The sequence below is a fragment of the Phyllostomus hastatus genome, unplaced genomic scaffold (genome assembly GCF_019186645.2).
Source record: "Phyllostomus hastatus isolate PE091 unplaced genomic scaffold, TTU_PhHast_1.1 phas_contig_40, whole genome shotgun sequence".
Lineage (NCBI taxonomy): Eukaryota > Metazoa > Chordata > Mammalia > Chiroptera > Phyllostomidae > Phyllostomus > Phyllostomus hastatus.
In genome coordinates this window covers 286588-307199 of record NW_025333872.1, presented here as the reverse complement: position 1 = coordinate 307199, position 20612 = coordinate 286588, and the positions used below count along the sequence as shown (strand labels likewise).

The window sequence follows — 20612 nt, the reverse complement described above, 5'->3', positions numbered from 1 at the left end:
AATAGCAGTCCCCCTTACTTGCAGTTTTGCTTTCTGCAATTTCAGTTACCTGCAACCAACCATGGACTAAAAATACTAAATTGGAAATCCCAGAAATAAACAATTCTTAAGTTTTAAATTGGGTGCTATTCTAAGTAGCAGGATGAAATCTCACCCTGCGCTGCTGCATCCAGCCTTCTCTGCCCAGCGTTTCCAGGCTGTACACCTACCTGCCCCAGGAGTCGCATAGTAGCCATCTTGGTATCAGGTCACTGTTGTGCTTGTGTTAAAGCCACCCTTATTTAATGTAATAATGGCCCCAAAGCCATTCACATAACTTCTATACAGTATATTGTTACAATTGTTCTATTTTATTATTAGTTATTATTGTTAATCTCATTGTGCCTAATTTGTAAACTTTATCATAGGTAGGTATGTGTAGGGAAAAACATAGTGTATATAGTGCTCAGTACTGTCCACCGTTTCAGGCATCCATGGGAGCTCTTGAACATATCCCGGTGGATAAAGGTGAACAACTGTACCTTATATTTGAAACAACTCTATTGAGGTATAATTTACAAACAATATAATGAACTCATTTTAAGAGTGCAGTTTAGTAGCCCTGGCTGGTATAGCTCAGTGGATTGAGCGCGGGCTGCGAACCAAAGTGTCGCAGGTTCGATTCCCAGTCAGGGTACATGCATGGGTTGCAGGCCATGACCCCCAGCAACCGCACATTGATGTTTCTCTCTCTCTCTCTCCCTCTCTCTATCCCTCTCTCCCTCTCTCTCCCTCTCCCTCCCTTCCCTCTCTAAAAATAAATGAATAAAATATTTTTAAAAAAAAGTGCAGTTTAGTGTATTTTGACAAAAGTATGCATTCATATAACCAGCACCCCAATCAAAGCTAGAACATTTTTATCACTGCAGGAACTTCACTGTGTGTGTTGTCTTTGTATCCTGTCTCACTCTCCCCATCCTGGCCCTGGCAACCACTGCTTCTGCCAGTGATCAGTTTGGCTGGTCAACAATTTCATATAAGTAGAATTATGTGTACTCTTTAGTGTCTAGTTTCTGTTCAGCATAATGGTTTTGAGATTCCTTTGTGCTGGTCGCATGAGTTAGTAGTTTATTTCTTTTTATCACTGAATGCTGATCAATTGTAAGAATATACCTGAGTTTGTTAATGTCATTTCTATTGATTGGTTGACATCTATGGTTTTTTTTGGGGGGGGGGTTTCCTTTCTCTTTGGGGCCATTATGAATGAAGTTTGTATTCTTGTGTCAATCTATGAATGGACATATCTTTTCTTTCTCTAGGATTTGAAGTGCTGGAATGTGGTTGAGGTCTGTTTAATTTTACATAAAACTGCCAAAGTTTTCCAAAATTACTGCTATTTAACATTACTACTAACAGTGTATGAGAATTTCAGTTACTCCACTTTTGATTTTAATTTTTATTTATTTTTCCTTGTTGACTAAATGCTGGCTGTGACAAGTCCTTTATCAGATATTTTGACAAAGTCCAGTTTATTTATTTTTTCTTAATTTTTTTTTCCATCAGTGTATTTTTTTGGGTTTTAGGAAATACTTGCCTACTCTAAGGTTGTGAGGATATTTTCTTAAGTTTTGGTCTCGAAGTTTTAGAGTTTTAGCTTTTACATTTATTTCTGGGGCAAGAGAGGTAAGTATATCTTTTTTGTTTTGTTTTCCCATAAAATACAGAGAAGTATATTAAGATTAAAATTTTCAACCCCCATGCACATGCCCTTGAGAAATCAAAGGCATTATATAAACTCTGTTTCAACATATTTATTATAGATGTCTCCTGAATCTACATGTAAATCTTTCCCAGTTGACTTAATTTTATTTTGGTATACTTTAATAAAATATTGACATTTAAGTTATCTTCAATTTTATAGTATTATAAGTAGAGTTGAAATAAATACTTTTGAATATACTTTTACCTACATTTTTCTTTTACGCAAATATTTTTATAGCTTTCTAGTAATAAAATTTCTAGTCAAATGTTTTACCCATTTAATATCTTGCGTTTTGATCTAAACTGCGAAATGCCTTCAAAATATTAAACTTGTTTACTCATATACTGTGGGTATTAGTATTTGCTAAAACTTCATATTGTTAGCATTTTTAATGTTATCTTTAATTTTTGTCAAATGTCAGAAGGGAAAATTGTCTGTTTCTCATTTCCTATAGAGCTTTTTTCCCCCTCTTATTAGCCATCTTAATACTGTTAAAACAACTACCTCTAAAGTGAGGTAGTTGTTAAGTACCTCTAAAATTTTAATTTTGAAGAAAAATTTAAAAGTTAACTTTTAGATCTGAATTCTGAGTACTAAATCAGACAGAAATTTTTAAAGGCTTCTGATGCCCTGCCTCATGCTGTTAATATGTTAGTTGCTATTCCTCTGGCCAGGAAAACTGGGCCCAGATGATGGGAAGTGGTTGCGGGTATGACTGTCTTGCAATAGTGATGGCCAGCATTGGGAAAGCAGCCTCTGAGGCTGAAGCACCCATTCATTTGGTGGAACTGGAAAAATTAGATAGAGAGATGATGGGCCCTAGGAGAACATAAAAATGAAGTCAATAAGAAAGCATTTGCTTTTCATCAAATCAGTAGATAAAATAATTTTGATGTAAAATTGAAAGATGATTATAAACTTATTAATGGCGCCACAGAATTAAGTCTGTCCAAGTCAGAAAACTTCTGAATGCCTAGGAGTTGTCAGTGTGTAAAACAAAATGAATAAGATGCAGTTTGTGTCCTCATGAAAATTATAGTGTAGTTTCAGGTGATGGCAAAGAAAAATTAATGTTGTTACACAAATATTCTGCCTAATAACTGAATCTGACTGACCAGATGTCAAACAAAAACAAAAACAAAAACAAAAACCCCCCAAAAACTCCATTCTTGAGCAAATGTCTACTTTATGAAAGGAAATCTCTGCTTTGGTGGTTTACAAGTAGAATTAGTAACTATACCTTTACTAGATTTTCATAAGCCACAGGAAAATCATTAATCATTTATTTCCATGTCAAGAAAGTATGTTTAATGCCTTTTTGTGTATCTCATTTTTTTAATGCTTAAAGTTGTTAATCACAGGAGCATCCTAAATTTCCAACAAATTAGAAATAACAATACAACTGTGTAGAATATTAATGTTTTTAAACATGACTATAAAATATTTAATAAAATAGATATATAATAGAAAGCACAAGAAGGGTTTCTTTCTAATCCTTTTTCCTAATTTTTTTTTTATCATGAGAAATTTCAAAAATACAGAAGATGTGAAAGACTAGCGCAGTAAACACTTCTATACTCAGTCATTTGGTTGTGTTAGATATGGGCATACACTTTTTTCTTTTTACAAAACTATCTGAAAGTAAGTTACAGATCCCATGACACCCTGTACCTGAAAACTTAGGCTTCCCCTTGCTAACAGCAAGGATGTTCTTTACATATTTTTCTTAGCTGTGATAATAGTATTATTATTAACAATAATTGTTCACTATCATTTTACAGCCAGTTTAAATTCATATGTTGCCAGTTGCCTTATAAATGTCTTGGTGGTTTAAAGATTGTTTCAATTAAGGTTTTTTTAAAAGTATATTTTATTGATTATGCTATTATAGTTGTCCCATTTTTTTTCCTCATCTTTATTCCCCTCTACCCTGTACCCCCCCTCCCATCAACATTTCCCCCCTCTTAGTTCATGTCCATGGGTCGTACATATAAGTTCTTGGCTTTTCCATTTCCTATGCTATTCTTAACCTCCCCCTGTCTATTTTGTACATACCATTTACGTATGCTTCTTATTCCCTGTACCTTTTCCCCCATTCTGTAACCCTCCATGTGATCTCCATTTCTATGATTCTGTTCCTCTTCTACTTGTTTGCTTTTGCTTTTTGTTTTCTAGGTTCAGTTGTTGATAGTTGTGAATTTGTTGTCATTTTGTCATTGATATTTTTTATCATTATCTTTGTCTTAGGTAAGTCCCTTTAACATTTCATGTAATAAAGGCTTGGTAATGATGAATTCCTTTAACTTGACCTTGTCTGGGAACCACTTTATTTGCCCTTCCATTCTAAATAATAGCTATGCTGGATAGAATAATCTTCCATGGAGGTCCTTGCTTTTCATAACTTTGAATACTTCTTGCTAGCCCCTTGCCTGCAAGGTTTCTTTTGAGACATCAGTTGACAGTCTTAGGAGAACTCCGTTGCAGATAACTGTCTCCTTTTCTCTTGCTGCTTTTAAGATTCTCTCTAGCCCTGGCTGGCGTAGCTCAGTGGATTGAGCGCGGGCTGTGAACCAAAGCATTGCAGGTTCGATTCTCAGTCAGGGCACATGCCTGGGTTGCAGGCTACGGCCCCCAGCAACAGCACATTGATGTTTCTCTCTCTCTTTTTCCCTCCCTTCCCTCTCTAAAAATAAATAAATAAAATATTTTTTTAAATGTTGTGGGGGGGAAAGGGTAGCAATTATTAAAGAAGAAATGAACTGTTTAAAAAAAAGATTCTCTTTATCATTAACCTTTGGCATTTTAATTATAATGTGTGTTCCTTTTTGGGTCCAACTTCTTTGGGACTCTCTGAGCTTCCTGGACTTCCTGGAAGTCTGTTTCCTTCTCCAGATTGGGGAAATTTTCTTTCATTATGTTTTCAAATAAGTTTTCAATTTATTGCTCTTCCTCTTCTCCTTCTGGCATTCCTGTGATTCTGATGTTGGCACTTTTGGAGATTTCTTTTTATACTCTGTTCATTTTTTTGGAATTATTATTTCTTCATTCAGTGCCAGTTGAGTGTTTATTTCTTCCTTATGTCCCAGATCATTGATTTGAACCCCAGCTTCCTTCTCTTCAATGTTCATTCCCTGTGGATTTTTTTTTTTAATTTCATTTAGTGTAGCCTTCATTTCTTCCCTTATGGTTTTGCTGTACTCAATGAGTCTCTGAGCATCCCGATCACCATTGTTTTGAACTCTGCATCTGAGATATTGGCTGTCTCTGTTTCATTTAGTTCTTTTTCTGGGATTTTATTCTGTTCTTTCATTTGAGTCATATTTCTTTGTCTACTCAATTTGGCAGCCTCGCTGTTTTTATTTCTGTGTATTAGGTAGAGCTACTTTGATTTCCTGTCTTAATGTACCTGTTAAGTTGTAAGGAGCAGAGCCTTAGGTATTTGTCAGTATGGGGCAACCTGCTTCCCTACTTTGTGGCTCTGTGTGGGGGTAGGGGTCAAAGAGGGGACAGTGCCACTGCCTGGCTGCCCCATTTCCAGTCTCTTTACCCACTCCCCTTATATGACTGTTACCCTGCTAACTGATACCCTGGTGCTGGTTCCCAAGTGGGTGGGTTTGCTTATGTTCTAGGTCTGTGCGGGGCCCTTTAAACAGAATCTCCTGAGAAACCAGAACTTTTTGCCGCTACCCTAACCCCCACTGGATTTTACATTCAGCAGTTATTAGGCTTTATCTTTCTGGTGCTAGAACTCTGGGCTGCAGGTCTGGCCTAGGGCTGGAATCACTTTCTCCCAAGGCCTCCCTGCCTGTTTTTATCCACCATGTGTGAACGTGGGACCACCCCTTCGGCCGCTGCTGCCTCTCCAGCACCACAATGCGGCCTCTCCACCGTGGCTCCTGGCTCCACCGTGGCTCCTGGCTCCACCCTCCTACCTGTCTGGATGAATATGACTTCTTTAAATTCTTGGTTGTTGGACTTCCATACAGTTGGTTCCCTGGCAGTTTTGGGTGTTTTTTATTTTGAGATTAGTTGTGATTCTAATTGTTGTTGCTCAAGGAGGCAAAATCTGTCTACCTAAGCCTGCATCTTGACCAGAAGTCCCACATTTTGGTTTTGATGCCACATTTTACTTGTGTATCCCTTAACCAATTCATAGATAGTTTTACTTTTTGTCTTTTAACCCTCACACCAACTTTATAAGTGATTAATCCACTACCTTTATATATTTACCATTCTAGTGAGATTTACTCTTTTATATGTTTTCTTGCAATCAGGTAATACCCTTTCTTTTTAGCTTAAAGAAGTCTGTTTAACACTTCTTGTAAGGCTGGTTGAGTATTTGCTTGTCTGGAAACAGTTCTGTCTCTTCTTTAATTCTGAATGATAACTTTCCTTGGGTAGAATATTTTTGGTTGGAACTTTTTTCTTTCAGCACTTTTTCAAATTGTGATTAAGTACACATAAAATTTAGCATCTTAAGCATATTTACATGTAGATCCAGTTTATTGGTAGTATATGCATTCCCATTGCTGTGCAGTCATCTCCACCATCCATCCTGTGACTCTGTTCATCTTGTAGGGCTGAAACCCTGTACCCATTAAACGTCTTTGTGTCCCTGCTTTCATTTCTTTTAGGTATATATCCAAAAGTAAAATTGTTGAATTATATAGTAATTCTGCTTTTAATTTATAAAAACACCATACTGTTTTTCATAGTGCCTGTGCCATCCTTAATGTTCTCACCAACAATGAACAGAGGTTGCAGTTTCTCCACATCCTCACCCACCTAGTTATTTTAATCATATGTATTACTTTAGAATGCATTGTTAACAGCTAATATTTGTTAAGCAGTACCTATGTAGAATTATGCTAACTACATTAAATGTCATTCTTACAGCAACTGTTACACCCATTTTGTAGATAAGTCATTTGCGAAGCTAGGGATCTCAAGTGACTCACGGTCACATGCCCTATAGATGATAAGAACAGGGGTTCATATTCAGGTGGTCACCCTCCATAATAGTTGCTTTCTGAAGGCAGACTTACTGAATCAAAGGATGTGAATATTTTAAACTTTAAACTGCCAAATTTCCTCTCAAAAAGGCTTCACCAATTTTAATGCCATCCATAGCATAAAAGAATGTCTACCCAGTCCCTCCAAATCCTTGTCAACATGTGAAATTAATCCTTTTTAATTTCTGCCTCTTCACTAGGCATTAAAAAGACCCTTGTTTTAATGTTTCCCTGTTTTTATTGATTTTGAGGTCTTTTCATGTGTGTACAGATCACTTGAATCTTTTCTTGAATTGACATGTTAGTTTGAGTAAGGTAAACTGCTGTGTGTGAGTTTTGTATTGCTACTATAAGAAATTACTACAATTTTAGTAGCTTAAACGGACACAAAGTTATGTGTCTTCTAAAGACTAGGGGAGAATCTGTTTCCTTGTCTTTTCCAACTTCTAGACGTCATCTGCATTCCTTGGCTTACGGCCCCTTCCTCACATTGTTATCACATCTCACTCTGACCTCCTGGAAGGGACCTCTTCTCAAAAAGCTAGTTTTCCTCCTGATTATTATAAACAGTTCATATTTTTCTTATTGTTTTGAAATGTAGTGTTTATCCATTTCTTATTGTTTTGAAATGTAGTGTTTATCCATTAATTTGAGCCTATGGCTAGATTTCATTCTAAGCCAGTTACCAGTGCTACAGCATTTTAATTACTATTAACTGTTTATTCTATCCTGCTATCTGGACTCCAAGTTCCCAGTCATTCCTCTTTTTTAAAAAATCCTTGGTTATTTTTGCTAATTTCCTTTTCCAAGGGAAGTTTTACAAAATATCCTGTTGATTTCCATTGAGATTACTTTGAATTTATAGATTACTTTCTGGAAAATTGACATGCTTCTTTTGATTCTTCCCAACTAGGAATATTCCGTAGCTTTCCTGTTTGTTTGTTTGTTTGTTTGTATTTAACATACCCTTCAGGTGGTGGGTCTTATTACATTCTTACAGTTTTATTGTGATTGGTATTATAAATTTATTGCCTTTTATCCATTATATTTTTTCTCTTGGTTATTGCTGATATGTAGAAACACTGTTGCTTTTTAAATTTGCATGATAATTTGTGATCTCCTTATTACCTAAAACCTTGTATTGGTTGTACTGATTTTTCAGTTATTTTTATCAAATTTTCTAGGTAAATAGCCATTTTGCAATGGTTGCAGTTCTGGTTCTTGCCTTAAAACTATCAAAGACTGCAAGTATAACTTTGAAAAGTAGCTATGAAACTGTGTTATTATAATGAAGATCTGTCTTTTGTGGGAATGTTTCTATGGGTTTCTAGCAGATATGTTTAATTGAGTGAGTCTCTCAACTTAATTAGTAAGTTTCTTCCTATTTACCAAGGGTTTCAATCTTGAATTTTATCATATGTCTTTATAATTTTTGTATGGTCTTCTGTATGTATGAGGGGGGACCTTTCAAAAACCAGAATTTATATATTTAAAAACTATGTACTTATTCTTATATGTTTAACTTCCGTCTCCTTCAAAGTGCTCTCCATCTGATGGAATACACCTATCGAGATGTTTTTATTTTCCACTGCTCAAAAAAAATTTTGAATTCGTCGATTTTAGTGCTTCTGCCATTTTTTGTTTCACCTCTTCCACATCGGCAACACATTTCCCTCTGAGGACTTTTTCATCTGGAAAAACAAAAAAAGTTACTGGGGGCAAGATCAGGTGAATAGGGAGGGTGGGACAGGGGGTTGTGCGGTTTTTGGTCAAAAACTGCTGAACACTCAGTGCTATGTGGGCAGGTGTGCTCATAAATCACCTATCATGAAATTGGCAAAGTCACTGAAAGAGTCTTCCAAAAAAAAAAATTCACAGAAGCCAAAGGCAGCCTCTCACAGTGCCAGCTGATAAACTGAAACAGATGGGTTCCTAGAACACTCGCCTAGTGGGGGAAGCCTCTGCAAGGGGCTTCCTCCAGAAGATAATTCTGGTTTTTGCGGGGTACCCCCTTGTGTATTAAATAGTAAATAACTTTACTAGGTAATTCTAAGTTTGAATTATTCTTTTATGTTTGCTTGTGACTTGAATACTCAGTAACTGTACCTGAAGTTCATTGGTGAGACTGACGAATAGCTTTCTGTTTGTTTCATGTGTGCGTGTATGTGCGCATTCTTCTGTGTTTTGGATGTCAGCGTTGTAATAGTGATCACAGATTAACTGGAAAGCTCGTTCCACTCTCAGGGTGTACTGGAACAGTTCATAAAAGGAGAACTACCAAATTAATCCTTTTGAAAAATAGTAGTGTTTAACTTAATACCTGTCTGGACTTAATTTCCTTTGTTAGGGGTAGGTCTTCAGTTTTTTAATCTCCATGACTTATATCCTTTTGGGATTTTAAAAAAGTTGTTTTTGGTAGAGACTTGTCTGTTATTAATCTTTCTCATATAATGAACTTTTGATTTGGAGTTTTAAAATTTGTATTCCTTCTATTATTTCTAGCTCATTATTTGTTCATTTAATAGCTTTTCTTGTTTTCTAACTGGCATATGCATGGTTATAAATTTTTCTCTTGAGTAAAACTTGAGTATATCACAGATTGTGATACACACATCACAACATGTAATACACTCACTTTGAAATTTAAAAATCTCATTTCTGCCCTGGGTAGTGTGGCTCAGTGGATTGAGTGCTGGCCTGCAAACCTAAGGGTCGTCGGTTCTATTTCTAGTCTAGGGCACTTGCCTGGGTTGTAGGCCAGGTCCCCAGTAGGAGGCACATGAAAGGCAACCACACATTGATGTTTCCCTCCCTCTCTCTAAAAATAAATAAATAAATAATTTTAAAAAATCTCATTTCCTCTTTAAAACAAATCTGCTGGGATATTTTTATTTTATTCTACAGTATGCCCAATTTAGGAATTTTTTGGGGGTGTGTTTGAAAAGAATGGATATAAAGTTATACACACAAATATACTGATTTAGAACAAGCTTGTTTGTTATTTAAATTATCAACACTTTTCATTTATTTGAATTGTTTATTCTTCATAAAACAAACAGATAAGTAGCTTATAGAAAAGTTTTGTACAGGTACAGATTTTTTTTTTTTTAATGAATTAAAGCATGCAGTTGAATCTTTTCTGCCCCCCCCCCACTCATATTTTATGGTAATGCGCAATTAACCTCAGGCAGTACAAAATTTCTTTTTGTGACCATTTGATGGATAAGGTCAGTAAGATTCCTAACTGTAGGATACACTTCAGCAAAATCTCAAAACAAAATTTCATTACAAGCCATGTGTTGAATTCATGCTTGAACCTGAAAGTAACCAGTCAATATTTTTAAATAAAATATTTGACATATAATGATAAAACAATAGCTCCTACCCAGCTTAAGAAATAAAATCTCATTACTATACACCAGATATCATGTGTTTCCTCTTTGATCATATCCCTACGTTCAGTTCCCCTGTAGAATATTGAATTTCTTGTGTTTTTTTCCTCAGGTGTTTTTTTGTTTGTTTGTTTGTTTGGTTGGTTGGTTGGTTGGTTGGTTTTTTGAGGTATAATGAACATAAAATAATTGTAAGTTTAAAGTGTGCAACATACTGATTTGATACATTCATATTACAGTACAATTACCCTTGTGGCCAATAGTAAACATCTCTGTTGGGACACATAATTTCTTTAGTGGTGGGAACAATTAAGATCTAGTCCCTTAGAAAGGTTAATGCTTGTAGTACAGTTTTGTTGTTTGTAACCACTGTACTGTGTATTAGATCTCCAGGAATTATTCATCTACTTGCAGTTCTGTATTTCTTTATATTTTAACTTTATTTGCCATTTTGTATGTTTTTTAACTGGTTGAAATGATAAATTGTATATATTCTGCAACTTGCTGTTTTTACTTCATCTTATGTTTGTGCAGTTCATTATGGTTCATGTTGCTAGTTCATTTTCACTGTTGGGTATAATGTTTCATTGTGTCAGAATACTGCAACTTATACATTCTCCTCTTAATGGACATTTGGTTGCTTCCCGTTTTTTGATTATTACAGATAAGATTGCACACTTTTCTTCTAAGGCATTCGTACCAGGATGATAGTAACAGCCAAAAAGTATACATAGCCCAAAAGCCCATCAGAATTGGTGAATGGATAAATAAAATGTAGTATAATCCTATAATGGAATATTATTCAGCCACAAAAAAGGAATGAAGTGCTGATATACCCTACAAAATGGATGAACCTGAAAAGTGTGCTGAGTTAAAGAACTCAGTCTTAAAAGACTACATATTGTGTGATTCCATTTACATGACTTGTCTGGAATAGTCGAAGTCATATAAGCAAGAAGTAGATTGTTTCTAGAGTGTGAGGGGAAGGGTGTAAGGATGACTGACTGCTAGTGGGTTTGGGCCTTTTATGGGGTGATGGAAATATTTGAAATTTAGACTGTGGTGTGATTACACAACTCTGTGAATATACTAAAGCCACTGAATTATATACTTTAGATTGGTGAATTTATGACATGAATTATATCTTACTAAATAAGTTAAAAATAGTTTCTAGGGCAGTGTTTTTCAGACCCAATCCACTAGTAGGTTATGAAGCAATTTAGTGAGTCAGTAAAAGAGTTTTTTTTAATGAGGTTGCTAATGTAACTAATTTGAATACATAGATTTATGAAATATGTAAGTGAAACCTCGTAAGTAGCATATTCTTCATGGTAGTTATGAATATACAATATTTAAAAATGAATACATTTTTGTTAGAGACTTTGGTTTTACTACTTATTTGGGTAATGAGTGATTGGGGTGAAGGATGGTTAGAGAGAGGGTTATACCAGAAATGGAATCTAAGTTGAAGGATCCTTAGAAATAAGAGGAAATGCTCCAGTTTGGCTTTATCATCTCTCTGTTCACACTCTAGAGTTTCTATGTCAAGTCTAGCTTGGAAATGTAAGAACAACACTGTCAAACTTTTATGCTGCTTTCTGCTTTCCCAGACATTAGCTTTGGTTCTATTCTGTACCCTAGCCAAGTATATTCCTATTCCTAACAATACTGGTATTTTGGTGAGGTTATTTGATTACTTTGAAAGCATACTGCTATTAAAATTTGATATCTATTTTAGTTTATATTAGATTTTGTAGATAGTACTAGGTCAAATTTTATATGCTTTAAGAGCTTTAAACTACTGGCAATTTTTTCTTCCAAACATGGATAGAAAATATTTGAGACATGAAATAAGTGTGAAGGAGACATGAAATAGGTATGAAGAGTTTAAAAGTACAGACTGAAATATTATTTTTTAGAAGATTTTTTAATTTATTTTTAGAAAGAAAAGGAGGGAGAAAGAGAGGGAGAGAAACAATCGATTGGTTGCCTCACAAATGCACCTTAACCAGGAACCGAACCTGCAACCCAGGCGTGTGCCCTGGCTAGGAATCAAACCTGTGGCCTTTTTCTTTGTGGGATGACACCCAACCAATGGAGCGACACCAGTCAGGGCCAGACTGAAATCACTTTCGATCTCTCCTTCTGTTGTTCAGAGAGTAGTTTTTAGTAAATAAGTTGAAATTTCTGTAGCATCAATGTTTTTATACTACTTTTAACACATCAAGGTTGTGGTGATTTTGAATTCTTTAATTATATCATCTTAATCAGCCTCATTATTTAATATTAACTGTTTCTCTTTTCTAAAAATTTGTCTTTTTGTTTTTGTTTTTTGTCCCTTTTTTAAAGATTTTATGTATTTTTTACTTTTAGAGAGAGGGGAAGGGAGGGGGAAAGAGAGGGAGAGAAACATCAATGTGTTGTTGCCTCTTGCACGCCTCCTACTGGGGACCTGGCCCACAATCCAGGCATGTGCCCTTACTGGGAATTGAACCAGCGACCCTTTGGTTCACAGGCCAGCACTCAATCCACTGAGCCATACCAGCCAGGGCGTGTTTTTTGTCTTTTTAGACAAAGGTTTTTTGTTTTGTTTTGTTTTGTTTTTCTCCCATTTGTTTGATGTTCTTTAATGGACATCATATTTAAAATAAAATATAGCATTAGTAAAACATGGGCAGTTTGAGAAAGCCAAGGCAAAGCAGTGATAAGAAGGAAACTTAATAAATTGTATCCTTAAGATAAAAGAAGACAAAGCACATCATTGAAACAATGTAGGAGTCTGTAAAAAAAAAAAAAAGAATATTCAAGAGCAAAAAAGTTGTGGGAAATTAAAAATATAGTAGAAATTTAAAAGACAACACAAGTTAAGAAGGTCACTCTAGAAAGCAGAAGAGAAGAAAACAAGAAAATCAGTGAAGTTGGCCAGAGAGAGGTTCCAGGTTCAGTATCTGAAAGAATAGTTCCAGAGAGAGTAGACAAAATGAAGGGGATTAAGTTTTTGGTGAAATACAAGAAATTCTATCAGAATTGAATGAGTCTTTAGTTTGAAACTACACAGAAAGTACTTAGGAAGATGGATTTTTTAAAAAAGCCAGTCAGGAAATTTCAGAAAATGGAGGGTTAAAGAGATGATTCTTTAAAAAGAAAAAAGTGCCTTATTTTGAAGCTCAGAAATCAGAAGGCATTGATACTGGATTTGTCAACACTACCACAGAAAGCTAGAAGACAAAAAAGCCATTTATTTTATAAGGATGAGGATAAAATAAAGGCATAAGACATCTTAATAAATTTACCTCCCCTGAACTCATTCTCCAGAAGTTACTGGTAAATATGGGCTATGAAAAAAAATGAAGGATTGCCCTGGCTGGCGTAGCTCAGTGGATTGAGCGAGGGCTGTGAACCAAAGTGTCGCAGGTTTGATTGCCAGTCAGGGCATATGCCTGGGTTGCAGGCCATGACCCCCAGCAACCGCACATTGATGTTTCTCTCTCTCTCCCTTTCTCTCTCCCTTCCCTCTCTAAAAATAAATAAATAAAATCTTTTAAAAAATGAAGGATTAAAAATTAATATTCAGTCAAGTCAAGATGCAGCATAGGTAAATGTGGTACTTTCCTCCTCCTACAGCCACATCAAAATTACAACTAACCTGCAAAACAGCTATCATGCAGGACCACCTGAAATGTACAATTAGAGAATTAAAGAAGAAGCCACATCAAGTTTGATAGGAGGGGCAGAGATGCTGAAAGAGCTGATCCTACACCCATGTGTGACAGATTAAAAACTGGGAGAGATATCTTGGCTGTGGAGGTCCGGTCCTATACCAGGCTCCCAAACCCAGGGTTCCAGTGCCAGGAAGAGAAGCCCCCATAATTTCTGGATGTAAAAACCAGTGGAGATTGAGGCTAAGGTAGATGGAGGGCTACTATAGTGCCAGGCAGTTCCTCTTAAAGGTCCCATGCATGGACTTACTTGGACTTACTCCCTCTGAGCTCCTGTGCTGGGGCAGTAGCTCAAAAAGCACCAGAGACATATGGGGAGTCTGATATCAGGGTGAGAGCTTGGGGAGACTGCTTCCTCCCAGACAGAAGTGCTAGCAAAGGCCATTGTTCTTTTGATGATCCCTCCCTGCACAGCCATCAGATGGATGCCAGATCTGAGTCTCCATCAACCTGGCTCACACTGTTTGCCCTGCCCTTGTGATTCCCTGAGCCCCGCCCATCCCAACTTTTAGGCCCACCCAAGCTGTTTCCAGTGGCTTTTCCATATAAATGGCATGTCTTGGCTTGTGCTTCAGATTTTCCTAAAGTCTCTCAAACAAGTAACATCTGGCCTCAGTATATCCTGTACCTCTTGCTTGGTGGTTGCAGGCCTGACACTAGTAGCAGCCAGCCTTGATTCACAGGTTGGCCTCATCTGGGCACCTCCAAGCCCAGCAAAAGTAGCAGACATCTGCAGATTGCTTTGTAACTCATGCCAGGTGTCCCCAGGCAGAACACCAGCAGTGACTGTCCTTGACCTGCACCTCCCTGGAGGCTCCAGAGCCAGTCTAACCAGTGGACAGCTTCAGACCATGTTGAAGCATCACCACCCAACCACTTCCAAAAGTGACATATTCAAGGGGCAGACTCAGCAGGCACCAGAACCCCACTGAAGTACATCATGGTGTCTGGGGTGGGCCCCTGCACAGCTGATCCCCCATGGTGGTCAGAGGTTGGTGATCAATAGTTGCTGCCACTCCTTGTAGCTGATTGGCCTTGCAGTAAATTCCTCCTGTTGACCAACAGCAATCAAGGCTCAACTACCAGAGGAGGGTATACACAGCCAACATGGTGGGTGTACCTTGAATTCACAGCTAGAGTGATTGGGAGACTGCCACTGGATCGTACAGAACACCTACTACCTAAAGCTACTCTTCCAAGCCTTCAAGACGTAGCTACCCTACCTAATACATACAAGCAAACACAGGGAGGCTACCAAAATGAGACGAAGAACATGGCCCAAATGAAAAATTAGAACAACGTGCCAGAAAAAGAAGTAAACAAAATGGAGACAAGCATTCTACTAGATGCAGAGTTCAAAACACTGCTTATGAGGATGCTGCATGAACTTAGGGGAAGAGTAGATGAACTTAGTGAGAACTTCAACAAAGAGAAAGGAAATATAAAGGCAGAACTAAAAAACATAGAAAGGAACCAGTCATCAGAAAGAATATAGTACAGGAAGTCAACAGTAGAGTGGATGAAGCAGACGGTCAAATCAGAGATTGGGAAGAAAAGGAAACAGAAAACACCCAATCATATAAAAGCAAAAACAAAACAATCCCCCCCCCTTTTTTTTTTTGAGAATAGTGAAAGGAGCCTTTGGGACAACTTCAAGTATACTGATACTCGCAACATGGGGGTGCCAGAAGGAGAAGAGAGTGCAAGAAATTGAAAGCCTATTTGAAAAAATAATGACAAAAAACTCCCAATAAACAAAAGCCCTGGACCAGATGGCTCCATATGTGAATTCATTTTTCATTAAATCAATTGTTAATGATTGAGAGTAGGTATGTCTGTTTTTATCTTGCCATTTCCTTTCTATTAAACAGTTATTCCCCTCCACCACCCTCCACAATGACAGAAAACTTCCTAAGTTGGTGAAGGAAATAGACATACAAGTCCAGGAAGTGCATAGAGGCCCCAACAAGGCCCACACCAAGGCACATCATAATTAAAATACCAGTGTTAAAGACAAAAAAGGAATCTTAAAAGCAGCAAGAGAAAAGCTGTTAGTTACCTACAAGGGAGCTCCCATTAGACTGTCAGCTGATTTCTTAACAGAAACTTTGCAGGCTAAAGGGGTTGGCAAAAAATATTCAAAGTGATGAAATACAAGGATTTACAACGAAGAACACTCTACCCAGCAATGCTATCATTTAGAATTGAAGGACAGATAAAGAACTTCCCAGAAAAGAAAATCTAAAAAGTTCATCACCACTGAACCAGTACTATATGAAATGTTAAAGGGACTTATTTATGAACAACAAAATGGCACTAAATACATATCTATCACCAATTGAATCTAAAAAGCAAAATGAGCAAGCAGAACAGAAACACTCATAGATACAGAGAACATTTTGATGGTTGCCAGATGCACAAGGGGTGGGGGATCGGTGGAAAGATAGAAGTACAAACTGGTTGATACAGAATAGTCAGGGGGTGTAAAGTACAGCATAGAGAAAGTAGCCAATAATATTCTTTATTTAAAAAGGCATGATGTAAATTTCTTTAAAAATATTAATACTTAAATATAAATTAAGTATATTTTAAAGAAATTTAAAAGTTAAAATGAGTTTTTTTTCCTTAGGTGTTGTTTTTCTGTTCATTTTGAATATAAAGATTTTCTTGTATACCAGCATGTGTCAGGGTAGAGATTTGCAGTATTTCACATTGTGGCTTAAAATTTATAATTCAGTTTTGAACCATTTAACTGAGACAAATACTTGTCCAGTTTTATAACTAAAAGCGAAGATAAAGGATCAGTAATAAATAAAATAAAGGAATCAAAATTCTTTATAAATATACAGGGTGTGGTACAAATAATGCCCCCTTTTTATTTCAAAACCATTTATTACAAAATTATAAGCATATAATTCTGTAACATAACTATCACACTCAAGCATACATTATGACATTTTAGATGAAATGTTCAAATTAAAACTATAAATTATTACACCCATATTACCCTACCAGTCATATCCAGTTAGGCCTTATTTCTGCCAGATCCTGTATTTGCTTCAAAAAAAACATTTCAGATATTAAAAACAATAATTTTTAAACACTACTACTCTCATGATACTTCTGAAATTCTAATATTCCAACATTTTCATGTCTGATTGTCATTACTTATATTTCACTGCTTTTCAAAATTTTCACAGTTGTATTTCTTACAGTCATATTTTAATCCTAAAAGGCAAGAAGCCTGAAATCAGACAGTCTATTTTAGAAATTCATCTTAATCTTAAATTTGGGAGTGTTCACTTAAACTTAACTAATTTTACTTAGGGAAGTGGGCCTGGTAGTTCCTTACTAAATAAGTTTCCCAAAGTCATGTTTTTGCTAGGAAGGAACCATGCAGTTTTAGAGCTACTTTTGTATTCCCTGGTAGACCAGAACAGTACCAAGAATTGAGACAGGTTGGAATGGCCACCAGAAATCGGAATCTGAGTCACTAGTCATGTTTGCCAGCGTATTTCTTATGTTCTAATAGCCTTTATAACTGGTTTTGCTGTTATTGTTGCTATTATTTTTTTTGTTTCAGTGAATCTTTTGGAAAGAAAAATAGTGATCAAACAAATTGATGAGAAGATAAATAGAATATTGAAAAATGGGAACTACAACTACTGATAGAAATGCTATGTACCCTGTTTCTTTTGCTTGAAGCTCATCAAGCAGGCAGCTAGCAAGTGTTAAAACCTGAATGTAAATCCAACCCTTTCTGTCTCCTGAACTTCTCAGCATGCAAACATTTTGATGTAACTAAAGATTGCATGTGGAAAAAGGAATCAATAGAAATTTTTAATGCATAATAAAATGAGATAATCATTTTTGCTAAGCAAAAAAGCTGTTCTTTAAACTTTGTAATACCAGAAGCCCATGTGTGGCTGGAGATGCAACTCAGTGTAATACAACCCTTGGCCACAGACTGGAAGGAAGTTGTCCAAAATGTTCATTAGTTCAGAGTGGATTTGTTTTAAAACAAAAATTCTTTCCAAGTTTGCTACATTGAACATGCTATTTTTATAAATAGGGAGAATATTTGTCTTTATCTTGTAGTTTGACTGTAGGAAAATAATTCTAAGTACAGAATAAAGGTTATTCAAAAATGAATCAACAGCTTTATTTTTAGTAATGAAAAATTAACAAGTTATGTATCCGGCTGAACAGAAGGTGCCAAAGTGGTGATACTTCTAAGGGAAATATATAAGATTTAAGAGATTGCATAGAAATGAAGAGAAGGTTACAATATAGAAGGAAGAGCAGGATACAAATTTTTTATGTAGTGTGTAATTACAAATAATATTTTTAAATGAAAGTGCAGCAAAATAATGAAGAAAACCTAATAGTGTTATCAGCAATTATGTTTGGATGTTGTGATTCAAGTACTTTTTTCCCTTTTACTTTTATATACAGTGAGTGGCAAAAGTAGGGTTATGGCCGTTTGTGTGGAAAAAACACTAATTAGTAAATACAAATATAAGAATAAACTGTTTTGCATACTCACAACTGTAAACTTACTTTGCCCCACCCTGTATATTTTCCAGATTTATTTAAAGTCCTGTTTTCTTCTGTCAATTTAGATTGAACATGTTTGTATTATTTCTTAGATCTGAAACTCAGCACCGAGGCTCTGCTCCCCACTCTGAGAGTGATCCACCAGAACAGGAAGAGGAGATTCTGGGATCTGATGATGATGAGCAGGAAGATCCCAATGATTACTGTAAAGGTAAGGCTTTCTGTAAGGAGAGGCTAGGTAAGGCATGATCCATATATATATGCAGTTTCTCATTTGAATATTTGCTCTATCAATATAAAGTACCCCCCATTTTTAATTAAATTATTGGGGTGCCCTTGGTTAATAGGATCATATAGATTTCAAATGTACATTTCTATGATACAAGAACTGTATGAGTATTGCACTATGTGTCTACCATCTGCTTTCTGCTTACTGCATTTTTTCTCTAAGTATAGGAAACAGTATTTCCTTAGTTTGACTTAATTTATTTAAACTTTGTTTTATATTAAATCTGTTTTTACCTTTTATTCTCCTTAAAAATAATAGTTCATATTTCCTTGGAAAATTTCAGAAATAGATTAAAAAGAAAATGCTATCACTCAGAAGTAACCAGTGATAAGATTTCCTTTGTAGGCTTTTGCAAAACACCTTTTTGTTACTTGTTTCTCATAGCGATGATTGCTAAGATGAGTTAAACTGGAGTTATAGATATTGAAACTGTGTCATAAGATTGCCTGTTATCTTCTCTGTTTCTGTGTGAGACTTTCTAGTATTCTTTGGTAGGAACTTAGAATGTATCTTACTATCTAGGAGAGCCTGGTTCTTATTCTCAGCAGACAAAGATAGATGTTAAAATTTCTTTGATTCCTGCCACCTTAGGAAGCCTCTTCAGGCCTTCCTGGGTTTTGTTGTGTTTTAGATAAGCAAATCCTGTTTGTTTAAGTTAAATAAATGGAATTCCTTGATGTCCTTCTTAAAATCCTAAAACTTCAACTGTAAATAGATTTATATGTTTAGATAAATCTATTGGATTACTGAGGGGCAAGAATATTGTGACACATACCTTATTTTTGTTTGAGGTTGACTTATTTTTGTAAGTAGCTATTGGTTGTCTGCAAAGCATCACTTGCTCCCTCTAAATCATTACCCTTATTCACTAAGATTTTTTTGTAACATGAGCTCAATGATGCTATATGGCAATTTGAGTCAAATTTTTCTTCTGTTAAATTGATAGTATAGAAGAAGTTATTTTTTATTTTATAAAAGGTATATAGTTGTTGAAAAATAGGATATGAGATAACCTTTTCATACTACTTAAGTAACTGTTTTCCTCCTGTTATTTCTTCCAGGAGGTTATCATCTTGTGAAAATCGGAGATCTATTCAATGGGAGATACCATGTGATCCGAAAGTTGGGCTGGGGACACTTTTCAACAGTGTGGCTATCATGGGATATTCAGTAAGTGTCAGGGGTCCTGCAAAAGAGTTAGGTCATGGCTAAATGTTTTTATCTGATTTTCCAGAGCCAATCTACCCTCAGTCTAACTAGACTGATTTCTTGATCAGAATTTTGTTGTGGGTAATCTTTGTGTTCTTGATCAAATGACTTTTCTCTGGAGAAGATGACCTTAGAGACAAGACATTGATTAAATTAGTATCAGTACGACACTTAGAACTTCCGTATTCAAAGCATTCAAGTATTCAAGTGAAAGTATGGTATGTAAATTCATAATTTTTCTTACCGGAGTACAGTTGAATTGATTTTTTGATTTACAAAAAAAAAAAAAGATAATAGTAATTACCTACCCCTTTTGCTCCAGAGTGACTTTTTAAAAAAATCAGTTGCCTGTGCTTTTATATAAGGATTTCTGGTACCAAGAATTAATCAGTCAGGCTCAACCTTATTATGCAACGTGGCCAATAAGATGCAACTCTGTTATATGACCCATATATTTATGGGTCAGGACAGGACATTCACACTGGATGGCTGTTGTTGTGTTGATTGTCATTTTTTAATTTGACAAACGTAAGGGAAAAGACATCAGTGCCCCTGACTAAATTCTTGCTGCACACCAGTTGAAAATGGCTGTTCCAGACCAAGCTGTGTGAACTTTTCTTGTGTTTTCTTTTGGTAGCAGATTTGCTCAGCTATCCAGTCTAAAACTATCCTCTACATAGAAAATCACAGGAA

At 35.9% G+C, this 20612-nt stretch overlaps 1 protein-coding gene across 1 annotated transcript in view; it reads left to right on the top strand.

Annotated features, from left to right (window-relative positions):
* Positions 1-20612, top strand: part of SRPK1 (SRSF protein kinase 1) — a 79381-nt gene that overhangs the window by 13443 nt on the left and 45326 nt on the right. The window contains 2 exon segments of the mRNA XM_045842745.1: positions 18514-18632; positions 19772-19880. Coding sequence (XP_045698701.1) covers positions 18514-18632; positions 19772-19880 — 228 coding nt within the window.